Raw genomic sequence first — 23,423 nt, 5'->3', positions numbered from 1 at the left:
ATTGATGATGTAAATTATATAAAAAAAAAAAGGTAGATTCGATCATTGATTATAGAAAAATTTATAAAATAAAATTTCTATTACTATGTTGTAATGTATAGTAATGATAGAATTTATCTTGATAAATAATTACGCGTTCGTTCTGCCGTTTTAATATAAACGATGTATTTCGAGATGCTTATCGAGAAATTTTACAATCATTTTGATACACGCGAGCGTTAAGATTTGGAAATAATTAACACGTATCGTCGTAAAAAAGAGGTTTTTTTACGAGCGTATTCATTAAAGTAACGAGGTAAGATGAGAAAGGAAACTTGAATTTTTTATTTTTTTTTTTTTCTTATTTTTTATTTTTTTATTTTTTTTTATACGAGACATAGAGTAAGATAAAATCTGAACGATGATCTACAGATAATTTACGATACATAAAAACGATCGTTATTTATTTACAAGTATTTTGTAGACAATTATAATATTACTTAATTGTTTTATTAAATACGATCACTTTCATCATAACGATGAAAATCAGTCTTTGAACTCTGTGCTTAAACTTTGAAAAAAAAAAAAAGTAGAATAAATAAATAAAAGAATAAAAAAATAAGTCTTAATATCTTATAGAGAAAATTATTACCATTAACGTGAACAATGATTTGAATGATCAATAAAATCATAAATTGCTGTTTTGGTCCATTAAGAAAACTTGATTAAAAAATGATTGCTAAGATGTTTAGATAAAAATTATTTTCTGTATTTTTAAAAACGAATATATATATATATATATATATATATATATATATATATATTAGAAATCGTATAGTTTACCTAATAGAAACAATTATTTAAACTATAAAAATACTTCGTTAAGGAAGTTTCTTTTGGTATTTTAACGCCAAGCTGTTTAATACCGGACGAGGTTTAGAAATACCAAGATCTATGGCATGTCCGGTTAATGGACAACTTTGGCAACGTTTTTTCTTGTAATTTGTGTTGCAAGTACTCTTCTCTTGTCGTACTATATATCTAGGGAAGTAATGAACGCGTTTTTTTTGTACCGTTGCACAGGGTGGCATGGTTACGACTAAATCTTTTTTATGAATCCTTTTAACAGGCTCTGCAAAAAGTCGATCGTTCAACATATATTGTTGTAACGATCCTGAAGATTCCGATGACATAAGTGTTTGACTCGATCCATGAGTATCAAAATAATTTTGTTCACGAAATTTTCTTAATTCCTTAACTTCATTACCCGAAGATCTTGCAGTTTTTCTTTGACTATCTTTGTCATACGTCGAGGACCATCTTTTTGGCTCTCGATAATCCGCTTCGTAATCTTTCGGATAAACACGATATGTTGCCAATTCTTTTTTTTCCAAGTCTTTGGTAAATTTGTCTGCTTTACTTTTATGACACTGACAATCTAAAGTGGATGATCTTAAGGTTTTTTTATTTTCAGAAGATGATCTTGAAGTAGGTTTTTCTTTACGTCCTTCAGGTATATATTTTTTCGAAGAAATAGTTCTCTTTGCAAGAAACTTTGTTTTAGCTGGTTTTCTCAAAGGCACTTGAATACCTTTGCTTACTTTTTGTATAACTTCTTCCTGATTTTGTTCTTCCTCATCTGTCACAGAATTTGACACTCTTTGGATAGAATCCAATTTGTCAAAGTCGATGATATTAGACTTGCTAATCGTATCAGTGGTAAATTTTGATTGAGTATCAGTATCCGTTAAATTTGAAGTCTTATCGGTTCTTAGCTTGTGATAGTACGATGACCTTGGACAAGTATCAGGACAATCACCCAAAGATACATCTTTTAGAACAGAAACTTTTTTTTGAACGTTGCGAAGAAATTGAGATTGGGGATAGTAATTGATTTTTTGTACTCTTCTGATGGTTTCGCAACTAATGGGAGGTGATAATGTGTCTTGTATATTATTTTCATTTATAGGCAATGATACTTGACAAATATGATTTTTGTAATTACAAGGTGGATTAGGTTTATGTATGATTTTTGAAGAATGAGGTTGTATCTTTTTCGTTTCAACATTGCAATAGCATTCTTTCACCGGTTTTCTCTTTACTACGTATGAAGAATGCGAACGGGATACATTTTTTGACGGTATAACTATTCTTTCTAAAGGTCGCATGTTAGAAACCGATGTACACATTTGATCCGTGTTTTCAAATTGACGATCCAAGTGCAAAAGATCTTTAACAGCACTGGAATCATTCCTCAAGTTCCATATTTCTTTTTGATTTTTTAAATGAGAATTCTGTCTTCCTAATGGTCTGTAAATAAAAGCTATAAATATCGCTTATTAATTCAAGGATATATTGCATTCGGTAGTTATCTCCTTCAGGAATAGTACTAACGAATTCTGTAAATACGATCTTTTAATCTCATTATTGATTTTCTCAGAATTTTTTTTGGTAAAAGCTAGTAAGGTTCTGCTCCTCTTACGTAAGACATCTAAGAATAGTATAGTATCTTTATCCATGTACATACAATTTTTTTATTACCTACATTCTTATCTGTAGGTCAAAGTTGAAAGCAAATATATGGCGATTGCCATGATCTCTTTAATGTACATTTTAATTGAAAGTAGAATAAACACCGAAGGAAGAAATTTTCCTTCTAGATATTACAGATTTTACTGTATTTATTTAAAGAGACTTTTTTTAACATAATGTCGCAAACTGTACCACGTGATCACTCGAGTGAAAAATCGTGTTATCAACGGACGAATAAAAATATTTATACCACTCGGTAAACGAAGTGAAGTGCGTTTAGCGTCAACTATAAACAAAAAGAAACGCCACAGTTTGGCCAATATAAAGGAAGGAAAACTTTTCTGTGCGTTATGAATTTTTTTTTTTTTTTTTTTTCGTTCCGATGCAACGATGATAGTATTTGTGAAAATAATTTTGTCAAAAAGGAACATCGACTTTTGGATAAAATTTTTTGTAAAACGCACGTGAGCCAACGGAGGCGTTGTGAATTTATCGTTATTTGATTTTGGCGCGCTTTTCTCGAATAGTATTTTAGAGCAGCCATGTTGGAACAGTTGTGTATAGGACGCGGCGTGCGTTTCGATGTACCTTCGTCTCTTAAGTTTTTTAATTTAATTATACTCATTATATTTTATATCGATACTTCGGCGTATAAGAAACATTTAGTTTTGCTTTAATAATGAAAATGTGAGACTGAGAATCGTCTTATCGACGTACTCTTATTCGAAGTGTTCATTCGTTCGAATTAGAGGTTATAAACTCTCGCGTGTTATCATTTACGAACGCGCGCGACTTGTACTTTTTAAGAGAAAAGATGAATTTCTCTGGGAATAACAATATTCAAGGCACATTGCCTCAATTTTCCGAGCTAACATCGCGATCGAATTCTACTCCTAACGTTGAATTTAGTCATAACAGCAACAACAGTGGTGCATTACACTTACAAACAGTTCAAAGTTCTATTTACAGTACGGCTGCAGGATCGAATCAGAACAAGCAGCAGTTTCTCGTAAGTAATCGATATAAGATTTTCTTAATAACTTTTCTCTTCTTATATGTAAATACATACGTTGTATATAACCGCTCAATCGTTAACATTTCCTTTTAGGTAAACTCGCAGAATAAATACCCAGGGTCTTTATTCACTTGGCCGGATTCTAATACTCTTATGCAACTGTGCGAAAAGCAGGGTATACAAACAATTAACATTCCTAATTATAATCAGAGCAATGCTTCTCTAATCGGCGTCCAATCAAACGCTCTCCCAGTAAGAATCATACCTAATGTGTACTTACCTTCGACGTCGCAAATAGATACTCACAAGGAAGAGAATAAGACTGATAACGAAATGAGAAATTCTGATGAGCAACAAGCTGTTCAGTTAGTACAAGGTTCTAATATGGCCGAATATATTCAAAAGTTGCAAGCTACTACGCTGCCATTAACTTTACAACAATTAATAAAGTTACAATCCGAGCAAATGAAGAAAGAAAAAATGGAGGAAGAAAAACTGGAACATACGCAAAACAATATTCTAAACATTCCTAGCGTATCGGTATTTAGAAATCCTCAGACACAAAATGGAAATAATTTCATGAATTCCGAACATATGATGATAACATTGAATCCTAACGATTTTAACGTCCACTTGGAATCGAATCAACAAGATAACGAAAGTAATGTGCAGGTTGTAAAAGTAGAGCAACAAGTACAAACGGATTCACCAAAAGTGGAAAAGAAAATGAAGTTTCGAGCAAAAACCGGAGAAATCAAAATCAGCGTTGCTTTAGACGGTTCCAGAGTCTATTGCTGTCCGGAGTGCAATTTAGTTTTTCCTGAAAAATCCGAGATAGATCAGCATATACAAGCTCACATACAGGTAAAGGATTTTTTTTTTTTATATCGTTGCAAGAAATATCCTCTCCTATTATTTTCATTACCATTTTTTTTTTTTTTTTTCTTTCTTTCTTCAGGAACGAAAATATCAGTGCAAGGAGTGTGGAGCGATGCTAAAAAGAAAAGAGCATTTGGATCAACATATGCGTGGTCATTCGGATGAAAGACCTTATAAATGTCCTGTGTGTGAGAAAGCTTTCAAAAGGAATGAACATTTAACGAGACATTACGTTATTCATTCCGGTGATAAAAATTTTACGTGCACCGTATGTCAAAAGGCTTTTTCGCGGAAAGATCATTTGAATAAACATACTCAGACACATTTAGGCATTAAGAAGAGTAAAGGCAAGAAGGATGTATTTTTTATAGAACAAAAAGAACTTTTTGATAAAGCCGTCGAAGTATTGACAATGCCTAAACAACAAGAAGTAAGTCTTGTCGTAAAAGACGGTTCAATAAAACAAGATACTAATTTTCTTCATCATATTCATAATCTTCAGAAAGATCAAGTTCTCTTACACACTTTTTCATCGTTTAAAGAACAGTCTCTAAAAGAAGTAACGATACTTCAGCAACCACTTGTGAACATGAACGAAATCTTGCCGCAAAACACCAGGTACTTAATGCCTTCTTAGTCATAAACATAAGCGATATAGAATCGTAAGCAATAATTTGCTTAGAAAAAGGCTGTTTATGGAACGTGTTGAAATCAGCACAAATAGATAATCAATGGGATTTGCTATGGATCGAATACTTTGGTATACTTTCTCAATTTTGCGACCCTAAGTTTATCGTGATAGTAAATAATAGGATAACGATGCAAGTATATTTTCTTGCATTTGTGAGATTTAGACGTCGTTGATTGATATCACCGAGAAAGTGATTTATTATTAAACGTCTATATTTCGGTGTGATCTTTTTTGAAAGAGTTTTATGAAAGAGTACGAATCTGTTAAAACGTTTGAATGAAATGAATAGTCTTAAAAAGAGTAAAGAAGAAGAAGAAGAAGAAGAAGAAAAAAAAAAGGGGAAAAAGAAAAGAAGTATAAATGTTCAATGAATGATGCCTTAAAGTTCGCGATCATACGCGAATACACGCTGAAATATACAAGGTTGATTTCAATTTAATACACTGTCGCATCACAACCATTATATTATATTTTATCTGCGCATTATCGAGATATCGGATTAGATATTTTTTAGAAGTTGCCATTACAATGCAAGTAATCCGGATAATAGTAGATGGACTACTTGTTTTATATATGTTAGTTTAATGAAATAAAACAAAACAAAAAATAGTTTCTTTTATCGATTCTAGTCTACAAAGACAACATTTAAGATAAACGTAATGCTAAAATAACTGGGGGAGTGTGGGGAGGAGGGGGAGGGGAGGGGTGGGATTTTAAAAATACGATTACAAAGCATAAACGCTTTGTGTATTTTATTTTGATTTTGATTTTATATTTTTAACGATAATGATAAATCGTCTTTAATTAAGAAAATCGCTCGATCAATCTGCCATTAAGGATGTGTTCTGATATAAATGGAGTACCATCTCAAGTACACAATTAATCTGTACATAGACATAATTTATTATGCGTTATTGAAAAAAATATTTGATAGTAGTTCAGTGTTCCAAATCTGATCTCCTCGATTCGTCCTTAGACATTAATGTAATCAACCGTATAAACAATTTAAAGACATTCGCCGGCCATTGATCGACTACTCAATCCCTTTAAAATTAGCCATATAAGATATAGTTTCTTTTTTTTTTTTTTTTTCCAAATACTATTCTAATATTCGTTTCGTGTGTTTTATTACGACTCTATGAAGGCTGATATTGCATAATGATTGTTTATATGAGCGAATCTCTCACCATAAGCAAATACGACTCTCGATGAATTATTACAAAATTGTTCAGATAGAACGTTACTTTTCGTATTGATCTATATTGATCATTATAGCTCTAAATCTATCAGTATAAATAGTCGAGATAGGTATCTATTTATTCCGAAAGAAAAATAAATACATATTGCTTTCGTCGTAAATAGAATTTAGATGATTAAAGAAAGGGAACAACGATTCGTAGATTTTTAACAAGTTTATATACGTATGACTACATGCTTCTTTTTCGAAAGATTTTTCTAATTCGAGGATCAAAGTATTTGCATATGCGATAGGTTGAAATTGGCTCGTATAATTTTGATATCCTTGATCGATTAAGAGACACTTCGGAGAATAAATATTGTAATCTCGAAGAATTTTAATTAAGAACTGGAAAAACGTTTTTCATTATCAAATATAGATTACATATTTTCTTCGAAGTGCCTTCTTACATGCGAGTACTTCCAATTAAACGACAGACTTATAACGAGTCTGCTTCGTATAAATATTCTTATACTTATACAAACATTATTAATTATAAATAATAATCGTGAGATATTGGCCACGATGCTATGTGCCGTTATCGCGCGTTATCATAGAACCAAAGACTTTAGGTGTATGGTGTATGTGAGGTTAGCAGTATTTTATTAGCATCTCTTTCATTGCCTCTTTTTAATCGGTTTACTTTTATTTTTTTTTCTTTCTTTTCTTTTCTTTTTCTTTTCCTTTTTTTTCTTTTTTATTCCATTCGCTTGGTTTTCCTTTTCTTTTCTTTTCTTTTCTTTCTTTCCTTTTCTTTTTTTTTTCCTTTCTCCTCGTTTAAATCTTAAAACTGATTTTATTATATACTTCCAAAGATGCATGACTATAGGGACTAGCGTCGTCTAATCGCGTACACCTTTCTTAAGGTCTGACGAATTTCATTCATGTCGATAAAAATTCACAGTACCGTGTTAATCGAGAATAAGATTATTATTGTATAGTGTAATAGATAGAGTGGGCGTGCCAAAAATAAAATAAAACAAAACAAAAAGAAAGAAAGAAAGAAAGAAAGAATAAGATATGAAGAAGAAAGAGCGACGCATGTATTTTTCAGACCGAAATATTTTTCAATAAAAGAAATTTAGAGAGTACAGTTTTATCCATTCCGATCTCCGTTATTCATTCATTTATTTGTGTATTTATTTATTAACGTACAAGTAATCGTTTGTATTATTACAGCCGACGTGACTGTGACGGAGGAGATAAGTGGGTATAAAAATGTTGTAACATTTCGTTCATTAATTCTAATTATCTAACTAACTATAAAAATTATTTCAAATAATACAAAAAAAAAATAAAAAAAAAAAAAAAAGAAGAGCAAACGAAGCAACAAAAACGATATGACTTTTATGTTGCTTTTTTTTTTTTCTTCTTTTTTTTTCAGTTGAGAATAAAAGTAGTCCGAGTATATTCGTGTATGCCATTGACCCTAATAAAGCGTGTAATTACTATGAATGGCTCTCGTAAGTTTCGCGTAGATTCCGTAAGAAAGTCCTAGAAGAGAGCCAAGCCACTCGACGAAATGACGACCGAGGGTTGTTGGAAATTGTAGACCGGTTGCCGGGGTTATGAATTCGACGTCGTCGTCCTTTTTATGTTCATTTTCCTCGTCGAATTCCAATGGCATCAAAGGTTCCAATTGTTCCAATGGTTCCAATGGTTGAAGCTCTTCGAATCTATCATACCTTGGTGCGTCGTAAAGAGTTTTTATTCTCGTTTGATACACTGGTTCCTTCGTCGTGGTTTGCGCATTTAATTTCGTTATTTCCAAATTCGAATTGATCGGATTTTTCCAGATTAATTTGAATGCCTCTACGTCAGGATTTGGCGCGTCCTTCGGCAATATTTTTTCTACGTTACTGTTGCTACCATTGTCCGTTTTGCGAAAGACGAAATTATAAGTTGCACGTAATTTTCCAAATAATTTGTCAAATAGTTTCGTCTCGTTATTAGCTTCTCGATGATCGTTAACGTGTATTTCCTCGATAGGAAATAATTTTGTTATTTGCGGCTTCGTTTGTACTCTCGTTGACAGGAGCTGTCGGAATATGATAATGAAATTATTTATTTTTTGATAACAATTTTTTTTTTTTTATAGATACGTGCATATGTTCTTGAGCGGATTTGCGTTGGTGTTACTTCTTTTTTGCTTTCTTCAACCCTTATGCGCTTATATATATATATATATATATATATTTTAGTCGAATTCGCGGTAAAATGAAAAGTGAAATTTGCGCGTGCGCGACTCGAACGCCATTTTGCCCCGATTCATAGTAAGTATTTGTAATTAGCGTCACTCTTACGAAGCACGTTGACGCGTGCTCTTCGTAGCTAATATAGTCGTTAGAATTCACAAGGGTTATTCTCGAATTAACTTTTTTTTATATCTCATATTACGAAATCATACGTGCAAATTGTCAAGAATTGATATTTATGTCGACTTTGGAATTTTTATCGTCGCGACTTCGCTCATCCTATTTTTTGATGTTCCTTTTTATTAAGGTTTATTTATTTTTTTTTTTTTTTTCTCTCTCTAGGAAAATTTTTTCACACAGAATGTATTTCGAAATGTTGATCAATACGTATAATACGATTTAGAAACATTTGATAAATTGGGTCTCCGTGCGCAGGAACCTTCGCGTAAACAATCGATATTATTTGCCATATCAAATTTAGCGTAAGAATTATTAGTATACAGTATAATTAATATCGTAAAATATTGTCGAGCTAATAATCTGCGCTTAGTTTTTCTTTTCTTCTTCTATCTTTGTGAAATTTCTTGTTTTCACAAAAAATTTCTTATCCATTCAATTATCGATTATTATTGATTTCGATGATAACGTTCACAAGAAATTATATTTCTTCAAAATTTTTATTATCGTAAACAATAAGTTTACTTACGCAAAGAAGCAAGCAGTATCCCAGCGAGATATTCATTTTGTTATTCATTTATTTATTTTCTTTTTTTTGTGTATCGTTCAATGCTCAATTTTTGTCTAACGCAATTCTCTACGCCCACACTCGATAGCTTGTACTGTCGACTGAAGACCATCATCAATTTCAAAATCAATTTATACCTGCTTTCAAACCAAGGGCGTAAAAACCGATCGTTGATAATACAACGATGAAACGCATATCTATTGTCTTAGCCGGCGACTTTGCGTATTGGACACATCAATTGACACAGAATTAGTCAATACATCGTTTGGCAAGTCGGAGCACGTATCGATGCGCTTGACTCTTTGCCAACTCATAATCCAGTGAGCATTAAACAATATCGATCTCTGGATTGGACGGTGGGTCAAGGTGATTTTTGAAAATAAGATAGAATCGTTTGAATCGTAATTTTTTTTATTTCTTTTTTATCTATTTTTAGTCGATCTCTCTCACTCTCTCTCTCTCTCTCTCCCTTTCTTTTTCTATAAGGGTGATTAAAAACATTGAAAAACTTGTTCGTTTTTATGAATATCGGTATAGCTTTGAATCATATATCTGTGTGTATATATATATATATATTTTTTTTTTCGTTTCTTAGAACCAATCTGAAGTTTTAGACGATGACATTTTTATTAGACAATGCTTTCGAACAATCGTTATTAATATGTAAGATATGAGTCAATCGTGTACGAGACGTTTTATGCAAGTATACGTCTTATATGTTATCTCTTGAGAAATTTTTGACGGTATTATTTTTGAATAGTATATAATGCGATTATGATAGAAAAGATTTATGATATATAGGATAAACGTTTAGACGGCGATGACGTACGGACGTGAAATATCGAACGAGAGGAATAGGATGCCTTTTTACGAAAAGCAGATGTTTCGAAGATGTTTACTTACTTTCTCTCGCTGAAAGGCGAAACGTTCTTCTGAAAGTAGCAGCGAATTAAAACTTAATAGAATATTGATAAAAGAATAACATATAAAAAAGAATATATATATATATATATAAAGTTACGATATATTCGAGATTTATGATAGAAATTATTTATACAAAACGTTAGACAAATAGATTTAATTATATCGAACGAATACAATTGTTCGCAAATTTGACGAGTTAGATAATTTTATCGAAAATAATAATATATATCTAATCTAATCTATGATATATTTGATATACGATGTACATATCTAATAATCATAACAACGATAATAATAATAATAATAATAATAATAATAATAATAATAATAATAATGAAATAATAATTTCGTTCGCAGATACCAATGAGGTATTTAAACATATAGAAACGAAACGAAATCGGTAGAGGGCTATATATAAAATAAAAATTAAAAAAAAAAAAAAAAATAGAGACAAAAAAGAAAGAAAAAGAAAAAAAAAATGTCGGAAAGGAATAGCTTAAAAAAAATTGATCAGCAGCTTTCGGACTTATGCGTTGCATGCATTCTACCATAAAATGTCGAGAAGCACCAGAATAATTTTCGTTTCCCTAACCAATTTGTTTCCCGGTCACGAAGGGACACTAATTCGCAGTAGCCTAGATCAAAATCCTATCATTTTTCTCTGGACGAGTTTTAATGTACTTTCTTCTTCTTCTTTTTTTTTTTTTCTTTTACTTTTTTTTTCTCATTCTTTCTTTCTTTCAGTAACCACAGACAGATGGTCGAAATGATTCGGATCACGTTCCAGCCCTTTGTCATTTTCGATGAAACACATTAAATAGGCGCTTGCTCTCGACAGGCTGACTTCAATCTTCTTCGTTTTCTTTTACTTCTTTTCTTTTCTTTCTTTTCTTTTTTTTTTTTTTTTTTTTTTGCTTTAATTTTTCTCTTTAATCTTACTATTTGATAAATTTATTAAATTTTGATCTGTTAACCGCACGCATGGAACAGGGTAGAAGTATTTTCGATGATCGATGAAAGTGAATTTATGAGAATATATTTTGATTAAAAATAAAATGGTTGGTGAGAGTGAAGAGGAGGAGAAGGAAAAGTAGTAAGGGGTAACGATGATGGTGGTGAAGGATGGATACTCTAAATTAATGAATCGTAAAATATAGAAAATTGAGCTATATATTAAATTTTTCCTTCTCTCTCTCTCTCTCTCTCTTTCTCTCTTAATTGAACCGATCGCGAGAATCGAATGATTTAACTATCGACTTTAAAAAAATTTTATTTTTAATCGAAGAGAATTGAAGTTTCATTTCGAATAATTAACTCCCATCGTTCCGCCGATGAACAGCTTTTAACGATCGTCGTCTATTAATTAATATCCGACCGTTTAATTAACTTTTTATTCTTCTTCTTCCTTAGGAAAAAAAAAAGAAGAAGAAGGAGAAGAAGAAGAAATAGAGCAGTTTAAAAAAAGGAGAACCGAAGAGGCAACAGATTTCTAAGATCGTTGCTAAGTAAACTGGCAGGTTCTTCGAGATCTCGTATTACGAGTTTTGTCCTGTTCTTGGCATCTTCCCTGGTGAGTTCGTTCCTTTCAAGGACCTTGTCCAATAACTTCTTCAATTGCGGTCCTATACCACCTTCGGCCGATGTATCGAGCACCTGCAGGACTTCGTCAGAATATCCAAAGTACTTACCATAACCCTGCTTCCTAGCATCCTTCCCAAGGGCATCGTAGAGCGAAGCTAGTTGCACCAAAGATGCCCTAGGCTCTGCTTTGACACGCTTTAAGTAGTTGCTCAGACTCGGCCTTGGTACTTGTGTCACTTTTTCGCCTAGCATTGTGAACCTGCGAAGGTGAGATAAGTCTAGAATTCTTCATCTTTTTCTACTCTCTTCTTTTTCTTCTTCTGCCTGGGGACTCGTTAAGCTTTCGAGAAACGACATCGTTAACGAGCATCTTCTTTTCTTTTCATTTTTTTTTCTTTCTTTCTTTCTTTTTTTTATTTATTTATTTATTTATATATAGGACCGACACATTTTTCATCGCTTTATAAGTTATGTTAGAAATATATAGTTTTTTTTTTTTTTTTTTTTTTTTTTTTTTTTTTTTTTTTTTTTATATCGATATTATTACAGAAAATATAGGATATGATCCGAAATGATTTCTAGAATTTCACAAGAATTTTTAATTCCACTCTTTTACGAGACTCTTCAATGGCTTAATGGCTAATTATCTTTTCTTTTCTTTTCTTTTCTGAATCGTGGAAAATCACAAGCTTCAGATTTTTTGTTTCCTTTTTTTTTTTTTTTTATTTTTTATTTTTATTTATATATAATCGGGAAAAGAATGAAATCAGAGAAGTAGAAAAGCGTAATTTATGTTTTTAAAAAAAAAAAAAAAAAAAGAAAGAAACTTTTCGGATACTTTTATATCACGCTCCATCGAATAAGAAAAATCTATAACACATGGCGTATTCGAATATACGTATGATCCAAATACGTTGTATTGAAACGAAGCGAAGAGAAGAAGACGTCGCGTCGATTTTTATTGGTCGTTCACGTTGGTTGGTTTTCGTGGGTAGGAATGAGCACTATGATAGATATTTCATCGTGTTCGACTGAGGCAATCCCGTGGAAACGCGTGAAAGAGTATGAGAAATCGATTTATAGCAGTTAGACTCGTAATATCCTGCACTTCTCGATAAATGGAATAAACCTTCTTCGTCTTCTTCATCTTCATCTTCTTCTTCTTTTTCTTTTTCTTTTTCTTCTTCCTCGAGAAAATCATACGACATCAATCAATCTTCTTTTACTAAACCGTCCCTTATATTTACAATTTCTTTGCTACTTCAAATTACTTTTCATTAAACGAAGAATCATTAATTACTCAAACTGTTTTTTTTTTTTTTTTACTACGTTACTATCACCACTTTAAAAGATTTTAATCAACATCAATTTTTTCATTTCTTTCTTTCCCACCGAGAGTCCATTTTGAATAAATCGATTCCTTCTTTATCTCTTCGATATTCCTAATAATTACTTTTTTAATCGGACGAATTATTAAATACTTGACTCTAAACGATTAGTAGTTATAATAATAATAAAAAAAAAAAAAAATGTACTTACCTGTTCTCATCATCCTCTTCTTCGATCTTCTCCATTTTATAATTATCATTGTTATCATCGTTTATATCATCGTAGATATCGGTCGACGTCGGTTTTAATATTTCATAAATCCCTTCGACTATGCTATCGATGCTCGGTTCGTCTTTTATTTTGGTATCTTTCGAAAGTGTTCCTCGCGTTATCGGAGGAACATCTTTGGTATCGACGTTTGATTTCTCTTCATTTATTTCTGGAAGCTCTTGATTCATTTCTTTAACCTGTTCTACCGTTTCAGGTCTTTCGTAATTCGTTTCCGGAGTTGCATAATTCATTTCCGGCGTTTCCTCGTGAATTTCAGGCAATTCTTGATGTCGATCATTTATTATACTTGTCAAAGTTGAAACGTATTCGACGTTAGTTAATATTTTGTCGTTTTTAATCATTTCCGTAACAGTTTCAGCCATTTCCATTATTTCCGTTTCCTTAAAATTATCCTCGATCATGGACAACGTTGTTCCTTGATTCGTTTCAATAATAGAAGAGGAAATACTCGTAGCATGAGTTGTTTCCTCTGTTTGAATAGCTTTTAGTTGTTCAACCGCATGGAAAATAACCTGAATATAAAGAATTCGTTTGTTACATTGAACGAATCGATGAGAATAATTCATTTGATTTTTTTATCTTTTTTTCTCTCTCTCTCTCTTTCTCCTCCTTTCTCTCTCTCTCTCTCTTTTTTTTTTAATCGTTTGAAAACCACACACCCACCTGCATAGCTGCCGGAAGATAGGCATTCGAATAGACTGGCTTTGAAAAAGTTGGTGGTTTCCTAGCTACCGCAGCGAATGCCTGAAAAAAATGCAAAATTGAAAATTGCGAAATTGAAATTGAAATTCGTATGTATAATACATACACACACACACACACACACACACAATTACTTTTAATTAATGCTTTCATTGAAATTGGAAACGTAGTCAGTTCGCTTCGACGGTAACTTCGTTAATTAGCGTTCTCTCTTTTATTTCCGTCGTTTTATTTACATTCAAGTCACTTTGATGAATTATACGGGTAATTACTTTAGATTGGATCGAAGTCTTATATCTTATATTTTTTTTCTTTTTTTTTTGTTTTTTTTTTTTTCTTTATTTCAAAGGGTTCGCGAAAAAATAGAGAAGAAACAATTCAATCGAATTTTTCATACACGTGCTTCAGAGATGCAAACTCTCGAATTAATAAACTGTTATACTCTTACATATGTATGTATATTTATTAAATGATCAATGATCGATCGAATTATTTACGGAGAAAAAAGTCTAATTATGATTCACGCGCTTTGTCGTATCTAACATACGTACACCATACATATATCTATACATACATACATACATACGTATATATACGTATACATGTATGTACGAATTAAAAGAGGAAACTCTTGTTGGAACTTAATTACGTTCATTAGCCGAGTCACGTAGTTAAAAGCTTACCTCTCGTAGAAAGAGTAGAACTAGCAAACGGTGGATTAGCCTCATCTTTCGGTGGATTATGTTCTCTCGATCTTTTCTTTTTTTCTTATTATTTTTTTCCTTCCTATCTTTGTTTTTTTTTTCTTTCTTTCTTTTATTTGTTTGTTTCTCGTTTGTCGTATTTTTTTGTTCTCTTTTTAAAAAGACCGATGATCTATTTCTTTCTTCTTTTCGTTTTTCTCACTCGACAAATTTTAAGTATTTGATTTATATATACATGTATATATATATATATATATCGCGTTAAAAACGATCTATCGATCTTCGATAATGGTAAACAAATTGTTATCGTTATTCCTTCGTAGTTCGTCTTTTCTTCGGAGGCTTACCGACGAGCGTTGGAAAGAGACTGGTCTCGAAAAGTCTTGGTAACGGTTCCAGGTCGTCCTCGGCCACGACTCTATACGCACATCTACATTCTCTCCTCGTATAAACTCTTTGATTTTCGTCTTCTTCTTCTTCTTCTTCTTCTTCTTCTTCTTCTTCTTCCTTCTCCTTCTTCTTCTTCTTCTTCATTTTTCTTTTTCCATAGTCCTCTTCCTTCTTCTTTATCCTTTTAATTCATGTCTCATAGTTTTTATTTAGATTTATTTAATTTCTCCTTATCGTCATCGTCAAGAACGCTCAAACGTAGCTCATTAATTGCACCAATTAACGAACTCGATATAAGGATATATTTAATAAGATAAGGATACAGATAATGATGAAATGTGACTTTGAACGAACGGACGAATCGAGCCAATTTTATATATTATTAAATATCAAGCTAGAGTAAAAAAAAAAAAAAAAACTCTTAGGTAAAACGATCGACGAGTGCCGATATACGATCGTGACACTTAAATTAAATCGTTCCATTTGTTATTCCAGGTGCGTCTTGGTTAACTCAGAACGATGCACGCTTTCTTTGCATCGAATGAATCGAGTGAATTCATTCGATTCATTCGAGATTATATTCGATGATTTTTCTTCCTCGTGCGTTATGTTTTTCAGATCTTTCTATGTCGCGCTTATTCTAAGTGCAATACTTATCTTTTTTTTTTTTTTTTTCTTTTTTTTTTTTGCTTTGATCTTTTCTTCCTTTGATATCTCCGATACAATTATCATTTGTTGATAATCGTTACTTTGTTTTTTATTACGAATCTTTTTTTGCGAGTACTTTGTTTTCTTTTCTTTTTTTTCTTTTTTTTTTTTTTCATCGACAACCCCCTCCATCCGATCATTCTCTTTTTCTTTCCTTTTTTTCTCTTTCATTTTTTCTTTTTCCCTTTTTTCTTTCCTCTCTTTTTCTTTTTTGTTTTGTAATTCGACTCAAATACAACTACGTTAATTTTATTCTCCCCATCCGCGGGATCGTGTAGCTAGATTTAAATACCGCCAACTCGTCGTCCTGCCTGGTAAATTGAACTTCGAATTTATTATTCATTAGGCGAGAGCTGTTGGCTTTAAAAAGAGCTGAGCTTCACGGTTTTCTTACGTCGCTGTTAAGTAAGAGAGAAAAAGAAAGAAAGAGAGAGGGAGACAGAAATAAAGTTTCGCCTTTTCCCCTACATTTGCAATTAAAAACAAAACAAAAAAGAAAAAATACGTAATTCGTTCGATCGTATAATTTCTCTTCGTTTAAGAGATCTTATGTATGTCAGGGTCGTACCTATTACAATACTTTGGAGTCCGATCCTTCGTGACGCCTATCTTTGTTTTATTTTTTATCTTTCAGATAAATCGTATCTTTTTCTTTCTTCTTTTTTTTTTTTTTCTTAATGATAATTCCTTATCGAGATATTCGAGACTTGTCAGAGACGAAAGGAAAGAGAGAGAGAGAGAGAGAGAGAGAGAGAGAGAGAGAGAGAGAGAGAGAGAGAGAGAGAGAAAGAAAAGAGTTATATAGATGGAAATGGTGAAAAGGAAAATTAACAAAGAGAATGAAATTTAACGACAGGCCTTTACCTCGAGACAGTCGTTTCAAGGATCGCCAACCAGATCCTGAAGTTTTGTCGAGAACGATCGACAAAAGGTCGACCGGTTTCGAATATCGAGTTTTGTGATTTTTTTTTTTATCGAGCGACCTCCGATCGTGAAAAATTTACCATTTGTTTTCTTTCTTTCTTTCTTTTTTTCTTTTTTTTTTTTTTTTACGACGAACCTTCGCCTACAATCATTTTTCGTAGCGACGAAAAGAGAACTGTATGATCGAACTAGTTTCTATGATTAACGGGAAGAAAAGTAATAGTTGAGAATATAAAAAGGTAAAACACGATCGATTGCAAATGAGAGATAGTATTGAATTATTATGACTGTGTATAATAACGGTAAACGACGCTTTTATATGAATCATATATGCATACGTATGTATATACATATACGTACACGTATGAGTATATATATATATATATATATATATATATATATATATATATATGCATAACGTAGCTGTAAAACGTCATATATATATATATATATGTATGTATGTATGGATATATGTATATTTATATATATATTGATTATAATCATTTATAACAGCGATGGAGAATTATGATTATTATAATTTATTTGACCTTTTCTTTTACGAAGGTTATAGGAGTGACGTAAGGAGATAAGAATTTATATCCAAATATTATAGATATTTTATTCGTTTTTATAAAAAAAAAAAGAGTATTTTTATTTGGTCATTTTTTTTTTAATGGTAAGACGTATATTCCAAAAAAAAAAAAAGAAAAGAAAATTACATAACAAAATTTTTCATATACACATATATATTTCATTTATATATAATAATAATAATAATAATAATAATAATAATAATAATATTCTAAATAATAATAATAAATTCGTACTACATCGAGATATGATAGTTTTCAAATTTTTTGTTGATCAATTATTTTGTTGACGTAGGCGTACCTTGTAAAATGTATCTACTAAATAATTCTCTACCATAACGAAATAGTTTTGCTCCGTTAGTTTGTCCTACGACGAACACATGTTACGGTACTTTGCTAATTCGAAAGGTCGTCGTCGTCGTTGTCGTCGTCGTCATCATCGTCGTCATCGTCGTCGTAGTAGTTCTCCTTTCCTACGTTGAATGTCGAAGACACGACTTTGGAAAGCGTCAATTTCTACCGAACAAACGACTGATATTTACGATCTGACAGGCACGATAATTAAACGCGTGGTATTTCTCCCTCAACCACCTTTCTCAGAGAAAATTACTCGTAAACGTAAAGTCTTTAACGCGTTTGAAAACTTTGCTTCTACGTGAAATGTTCGATGACACATATACGCGTGTGCACGTACACACACACACACACACACACACACACACACACACACACACACATGTATTTATGTACATATTATATAGATACATATACGTACCTAGAACGAGTTTATTTAGAATAGAAAAAGTTCTTCATGTGTACAGTACATGTATGTTTAGCGACACAATGAGAGATCTCGTTTTGTACAGAGTGGACTAAAAGTTACTAAGTGATCTTTTTTTTTTTTTTTATCTCTATTTATTTCTTTATTTATTCTTTTCCAATTTCTCTATTTGTTAATTAATCGCTCGAGATTTTAGAGATATTTACAATCTGAACAAAAAAAGATTTCGAAAGGAGAGTAAAAGATTTCGGAGAATAGTAATCGCGATCTTTGAAATCGATCTTGAGATTCTTCGTATTATGTTACTTTTAATATTATTTCTTATTTTGTTTTAATTTTTAATGGGCTATCGTTCGATCGACGTTTTTTTATGACAAAGATTTCTCTCTCTCTCTCTCTCTCTCTCTCTCTTTTGATTGACATATTTTAACAACGAAATAAGAGACTTTCAACATCGTTCAGATCGGATTTAGATCAGTCGATGTGATCTAAATCGAATGAGTAGAAAGATCACGTGTTGTTTATTAAAAAATTCTATTCCTCGTTTCTAGAATTCATTTTCGAAAATATCCAGAAAAATGTAACATTCGAAGTAATTCGCATTTCGAGTAAACAGAAGTTTTATGAAGGTATAGAGTCAGAACAAACACTTACTACCTTTCGTTTTTTAGAAAATGTATTATTTATCGAGAGTAACATGACGATAAGAGATTTTTGTCTCTCTCTCTCTTTCTTTCTTTTTGTACCTCTCCTCTCTTCCCAGAAAAAAATATCCACGAACTTAAATTTGATTTTTAAAGCGGACGGAGTAACGTATATAATTAAATGATGTTTCCTTTAAAAGGAAATTTATAAGCACGATTATCGGAGTCTTCCGACGTTGTCGAAAGTCACAAGATGATGTTCTTTATCTACAGGCTGACTCAAAAGTTCCTGAATAATTTTAAATATCGAATTATTCTTTCTTCGAGACTTTCGCGGGCTCATAGTTATATCCGCGTTAGATTACGTAGCTTTACGATTTGAAAAAGAAAAAAGAAAGGAAGAAACAAGATAGATCGATTTTTAAAATCGTTGTCCCGACGAATTCTTTGATTCACCCTGTATATTTCTTGTTCTCTCCTTTCCTCTTTATCTTCCGTTTTTAGCTTACAAGCAGTCGTTGAGTAACTAATACGAGCTAGAACGAGTAAAAAGACAAGTCGCTGAAGAGAGAGAAAGAGAAAGAGAAAGAGAGAGACCTTAAACCCTTGCAGAACTTTTCGAAGAGATCAGTCAGCTTCCTACTGACGCTCGTAAACCTCAAAATCCTTCTCAAGGAAAAGTATGGATTAGCGTGGAATTTACAGGACTTCTTGCTTTTCCTTTCGACATTTTTCATTTTCGAGAAAGCAAGAGAGAGAGAGAGAGAGAGAGAGAGAGAGAGGGCGTATTTGGAAAAGTGTAAAAGGAGTGAAATTTTATACGAGAAAACGAATAGAGGGAGAAAATTGAAATAGAAGTTGTTATTGTGAAATTTCAGTTGCTGAAAATTGAAAATAAATTATTTGCGATATTTTCTTTTCCTTTTTCTTTTCTTTCTATTTCTCTCCGCCATCGGAATTGATTATTCTGTTTCTATCGAATTATATTCGGAATAAATAAAATAAAACGTGAAAAATGGATGAAGGATAAATGGAATGCGATCGATAATTCCCTGTCGTTGAAATTCATCGAAATAGCGAATGAAATTTATCAGTTAGTTGACAATAATATGTACAACCCGTTCTATGTAGATTTTCGAGGCATCAGCTGATTCGCATAAAGAGTTTATAGAAAAGAGAAAATAATTGTAGTTGAGGGATGAGAGAATGTATTATTTCATATGATACGTTATTTCATGGATAAAGTAATACGCTTGTTTAAATCGTTTCTCTTCCTATTCTTCCTAACGCTTTAAGATTATTCTTATCGTATCAATCTTCGTCGTACTACGTGCAGGTACTTTCACGAGATTACGAGGTATTACGAATAATACGTAACTTTGTGTCCTATGTACACGTTACATACGTACGTATGTATGTATGTAAGAGCATATGTTATAAGAGTAGGCTCGCTTATCGAGAAACGTTTCGACGGCTTAAAAGATTTGCAAGATTGATATAGAAATAACTTGAAAATTCTTTTCTTTTTAACAATTTTTTCCTCCCCCCTTTTTTTTGCCTCTTTTTCGTACGACGTTATCGACGAAAAAGAGAGACAAAAAGAAAGAAAGAAAGAAAGAAAAAAAAAAGAGGAAATATACGATGTATACGTGTATTCAGAGTTTCGTTCATTCATAGGTTACTCACGCGCGTTACCCCGTTCTTCTTTCACAGATTGGACTCGAGCGTGGAAATGCGAATACGCGGCCATGGGTAATGCCGTTAGTATGCGGAGTAATCCGATTAGATCGTGTAATTAATTTTGTACTATCGGATTACCAGACACGACACAAAATTTCTATCTCTTTCGTCGTCGGTAGCGCAAGGTCGTAGTCCCGATGAGAAACCAATTCGAAACGTAGCTTTGATCAATCTGTGGATATGATTGAGAATGATGTCGAAAGAAAAAAAATTGAAACAAGAAACAAATAGATAAATGAATGAATGAATAAGTAAAAATACAAATGCAAATACAAATACAAGTAATATTAAACTCGATGTTTGATTATCGATTGAAAAATATTAAAAAAGAAAAAAAAAAGAAGAAGAAGAAGATAGATAAAAATTAAGTGAACAAAACAACAACGTCTCGAAAGTAATGATCAATGAAATTATAATAGTAGTAATAACAATCACATGTAGTAACACGTGATAATAATGTAAATACATATTATGCATGTTATTTCTACTTGTTCTCGTAATACATTTTAGATAGACATTTCCAACGCAGCATCCGAGTCACGGTCCATCTCGTATCTTCGTTTATCACGGTGTGTGTTTCGTGCGAATATTCAATTAACGTTCTGCGACCTGGCTCACACATGGTTGACAAGAGTCGACAATAGCAATGACAGCTCTTCTGAAACGTCAGAGAGAAAGATAAAGACACAATAAAGATAAAAAGAAATATGAATAGAATAATATACGTTTTATCTTTGCAAAAAAAAAAAAAGATGAAGAAAAGAAAAGGACGAAAAATAGATGAGGGAGATACGTTACTTAGAGATATACACACATACACACGCACACATACACACTCACCCGCTTACTCTTACCTGTATAAAAGAAGCATTAACGAGAAGTGGTAGAAACTTTTTTCTTCTTTCGTGCCTTTATTTTTCTCCTCTCTTTTCTTTTTCTTTTCTTTTCTTTTCTTTTCTTTTTTTTTTTCTTAAACGAAACTCTTTACCCTCTCGTTGAAAGTTTTAACGAATGTCGAGGACGACAGGAATGAGATGTACATAGAGAAGATATCATAATGAGTGTGAGTAAGACATGTATAAATTGTAAATTGGCAAAGGAGGAAAAGCAGAGTTCAACTTTTGGTATATGTCGAGTAGAGAAGGACTTTTATCCTGCGATCGGTTATTGGAAATGCATAAGATACCGTAGATCTTATAAAGAAAGAAGAAGGAGGTGGAGAAAGAGTGACTGGGTTCTTCTCCCGAATTTAAATGGCCATGTCGTCTTTCTCTTTCTCTCCCTCTATCTATCTATCTATCTATCTATCTATCTATCTATCTATCTATCTATCTATCTATCTATCTATGCATCCATCCACTATATCTATCTTTCGTTGAACAAGACTAGAAGTCCAAGAGGAATTTCATTTTGACCGAAATGGAAATTCGATCGTACGCGCATAGCTTCGATCTAAGATGACCTCGTCTTTTCTTTCTTTTCTTTAGCTATTACCTTTCTCCTTCTTTCTTTTCTCTTTTTGTGTGTGTGTGTGTGTGTGTGTGTACATGTATGCATAGAATTGTGTTCGTCGTTGATCGTTCACCGATAAAATAGTAGTAATAGATATACGTAGTTGATTGCAGAAAAATTATCCAGATGCGTGTGTATATATATATATGTGTGTATGTGTATGTATAAATCCATATACATGTATGCGTATATATATCTTTGTGCAATAAGTTTCTTTACTTACATACATTCAATTCGATATAGATGTAGAAAAGATTCTAAGTCAAAAAAGTTCCTAGACGATCTTAATCACTTTTTAAGGTAATTTTTTTTCTTTTCTTTTCTTTTTCCTTCAAATTGCGGAATAGCAATCTCTCTCTCTCTCTCTCTTTCTCTCTCTGCTGAACATTTGTGGTTCACCCTGTATTTACGAAATATATTTCGTTATATACATAGAAAATACGTATACCTATGTATATAAGAAAAATGTAAAGTGGAGGACAATGTTTGATTACGACCTTTGTTATCTTCTCTAAATATTCGTTCTTATTCTATATTCCATATGTACTCTGACGATAGTAAATTAGACTTTAGAGTGGAGAATAGAACGCATAGAGAAAATATGATAAATTTTAGAGGAGAAACGATGAAAAGACGGTAGGCGAAAGAGGGGAAGGGAAGTGGGTGGGAGTGGGTGGAAGGAGAGAGGATATAACTTCTTGCGTTATAACTCGTAGGCGTATGTACATTCTAAACGGAAGAAGCATTATTTATTCGAGTCGAAGATGATCAATGGTCAAAGTAGATCATAATATACATAAGCTACTTACTTTCTCGTTTCTATTTTCCTCTTTACAAGTAGATGATCTTCAAAGTTATTAAATTTTAATGACAGTCAAGAAAAAGTAAACTTAATCCGTCATTTTATATCTTAACTTATGTTAAATTTCATTCGTGATATTCTATCCGAGTTAAAAAACCTATTTAAATAACGTGTGTATATATATACATATAAGTAATATATATAGGATGAGATACTAAAAAATGAGTTACTCTTATTCGCTTTATTTACTTTAGACAAATCTATTTTTCAAATTGTAAGCCTAAACGAAGACTCTGAAAAAATTATGAGCTTGAAAAAAAGAACGAGATCCTTCAGTTACTATAGAGTCTCACCCTGTATATGTATATATACATATAATATATTATATAAAACGATGTCGTATACGTTGATATTAGATAGACGAAATATATACGAATACGCGTCATAAATTTGAAAGTATAAGTATAGACGCCGTGAAAAATACGACCGCGTTATATCGGACGTTTCGTTCACGGTGAATCGAATTCG

The 23,423-nt window shown here is 32.1% G+C and overlaps 4 protein-coding genes across 5 annotated transcripts; 1 reads left to right on the top strand and 3 right to left on the bottom strand.

Moving 5' to 3' along the window:
* Positions 1–801: 801 nt before the first annotated feature.
* LOC122632029 lies at positions 802–2,827 on the bottom strand. The gene is given in 1 exon segment (XM_043818414.1): positions 802–2,827. A coding segment is annotated over 1 exon segment (1,644 nt). The 5' UTR covers positions 2,505–2,827; the 3' UTR covers positions 802–860.
* Positions 2,828–2,966: 139 nt separating this feature from the next.
* Positions 2,967–5,705, top strand: LOC122632030 (zinc finger protein 880-like). 2 transcript variants are annotated; one of them, XM_043818416.1, is made up of 4 exons: positions 2,967–3,520; positions 3,620–4,390; positions 4,485–4,835; positions 4,908–5,705. In XM_043818416.1, exons 1-4 carry the CDS (start codon positions 3,326–3,328, stop codon positions 5,040–5,042), a joined length of 1,452 nt encoding a protein of 483 aa, XP_043674351.1. In that variant the 5' UTR covers positions 2,967–3,325; the 3' UTR covers positions 5,043–5,705. The 2 variants fall into 2 exon arrangements, with proteins under 2 accessions (XP_043674351.1, XP_043674350.1); XM_043818415.1 differs by having other exon boundaries at positions 2,968–3,520; positions 4,485–5,705.
* A 1,954-nt stretch (positions 5,706–7,659) lies between these two features.
* Positions 7,660–9,392, bottom strand: LOC122632034. The gene is made up of 2 exons (XM_043818423.1): positions 9,235–9,392; positions 7,660–8,371 (listed from the first exon to the last, which is right to left on the bottom strand). Exons 1-2 carry the CDS (start codon positions 9,280–9,282, stop codon positions 7,763–7,765), a joined length of 657 nt encoding a protein of 218 aa, XP_043674358.1. The 5' UTR covers positions 9,283–9,392; the 3' UTR covers positions 7,660–7,762.
* Positions 9,393–11,117: 1,725 nt separating this feature from the next.
* LOC122632032 (helicase SWR1-like) lies at positions 11,118–14,923 on the bottom strand. Its single transcript, XM_043818421.1, has 4 exons — positions 14,784–14,923; positions 14,062–14,142; positions 13,318–13,910; positions 11,118–12,037 (listed from the first exon to the last, which is right to left on the bottom strand). Exons 1-4 carry the CDS (start codon positions 14,826–14,828, stop codon positions 11,653–11,655), a joined length of 1,104 nt encoding a protein of 367 aa, XP_043674356.1. The 5' UTR covers positions 14,829–14,923; the 3' UTR covers positions 11,118–11,652.
* Between the last annotated feature and the right edge of the window lie 8,500 nt (positions 14,924–23,423).

The sequence above is a fragment of the Vespula pensylvanica genome, chromosome 9 (assembly GCF_014466175.1).
Source record: "Vespula pensylvanica isolate Volc-1 chromosome 9, ASM1446617v1, whole genome shotgun sequence".
NCBI classification, from domain to species: Eukaryota; Metazoa; Arthropoda; class Insecta; order Hymenoptera; family Vespidae; genus Vespula; species Vespula pensylvanica.
The sequence above is the reverse complement of the archived record's forward strand: the minus strand, read 5'-3'. Positions and strand labels throughout refer to the sequence as shown.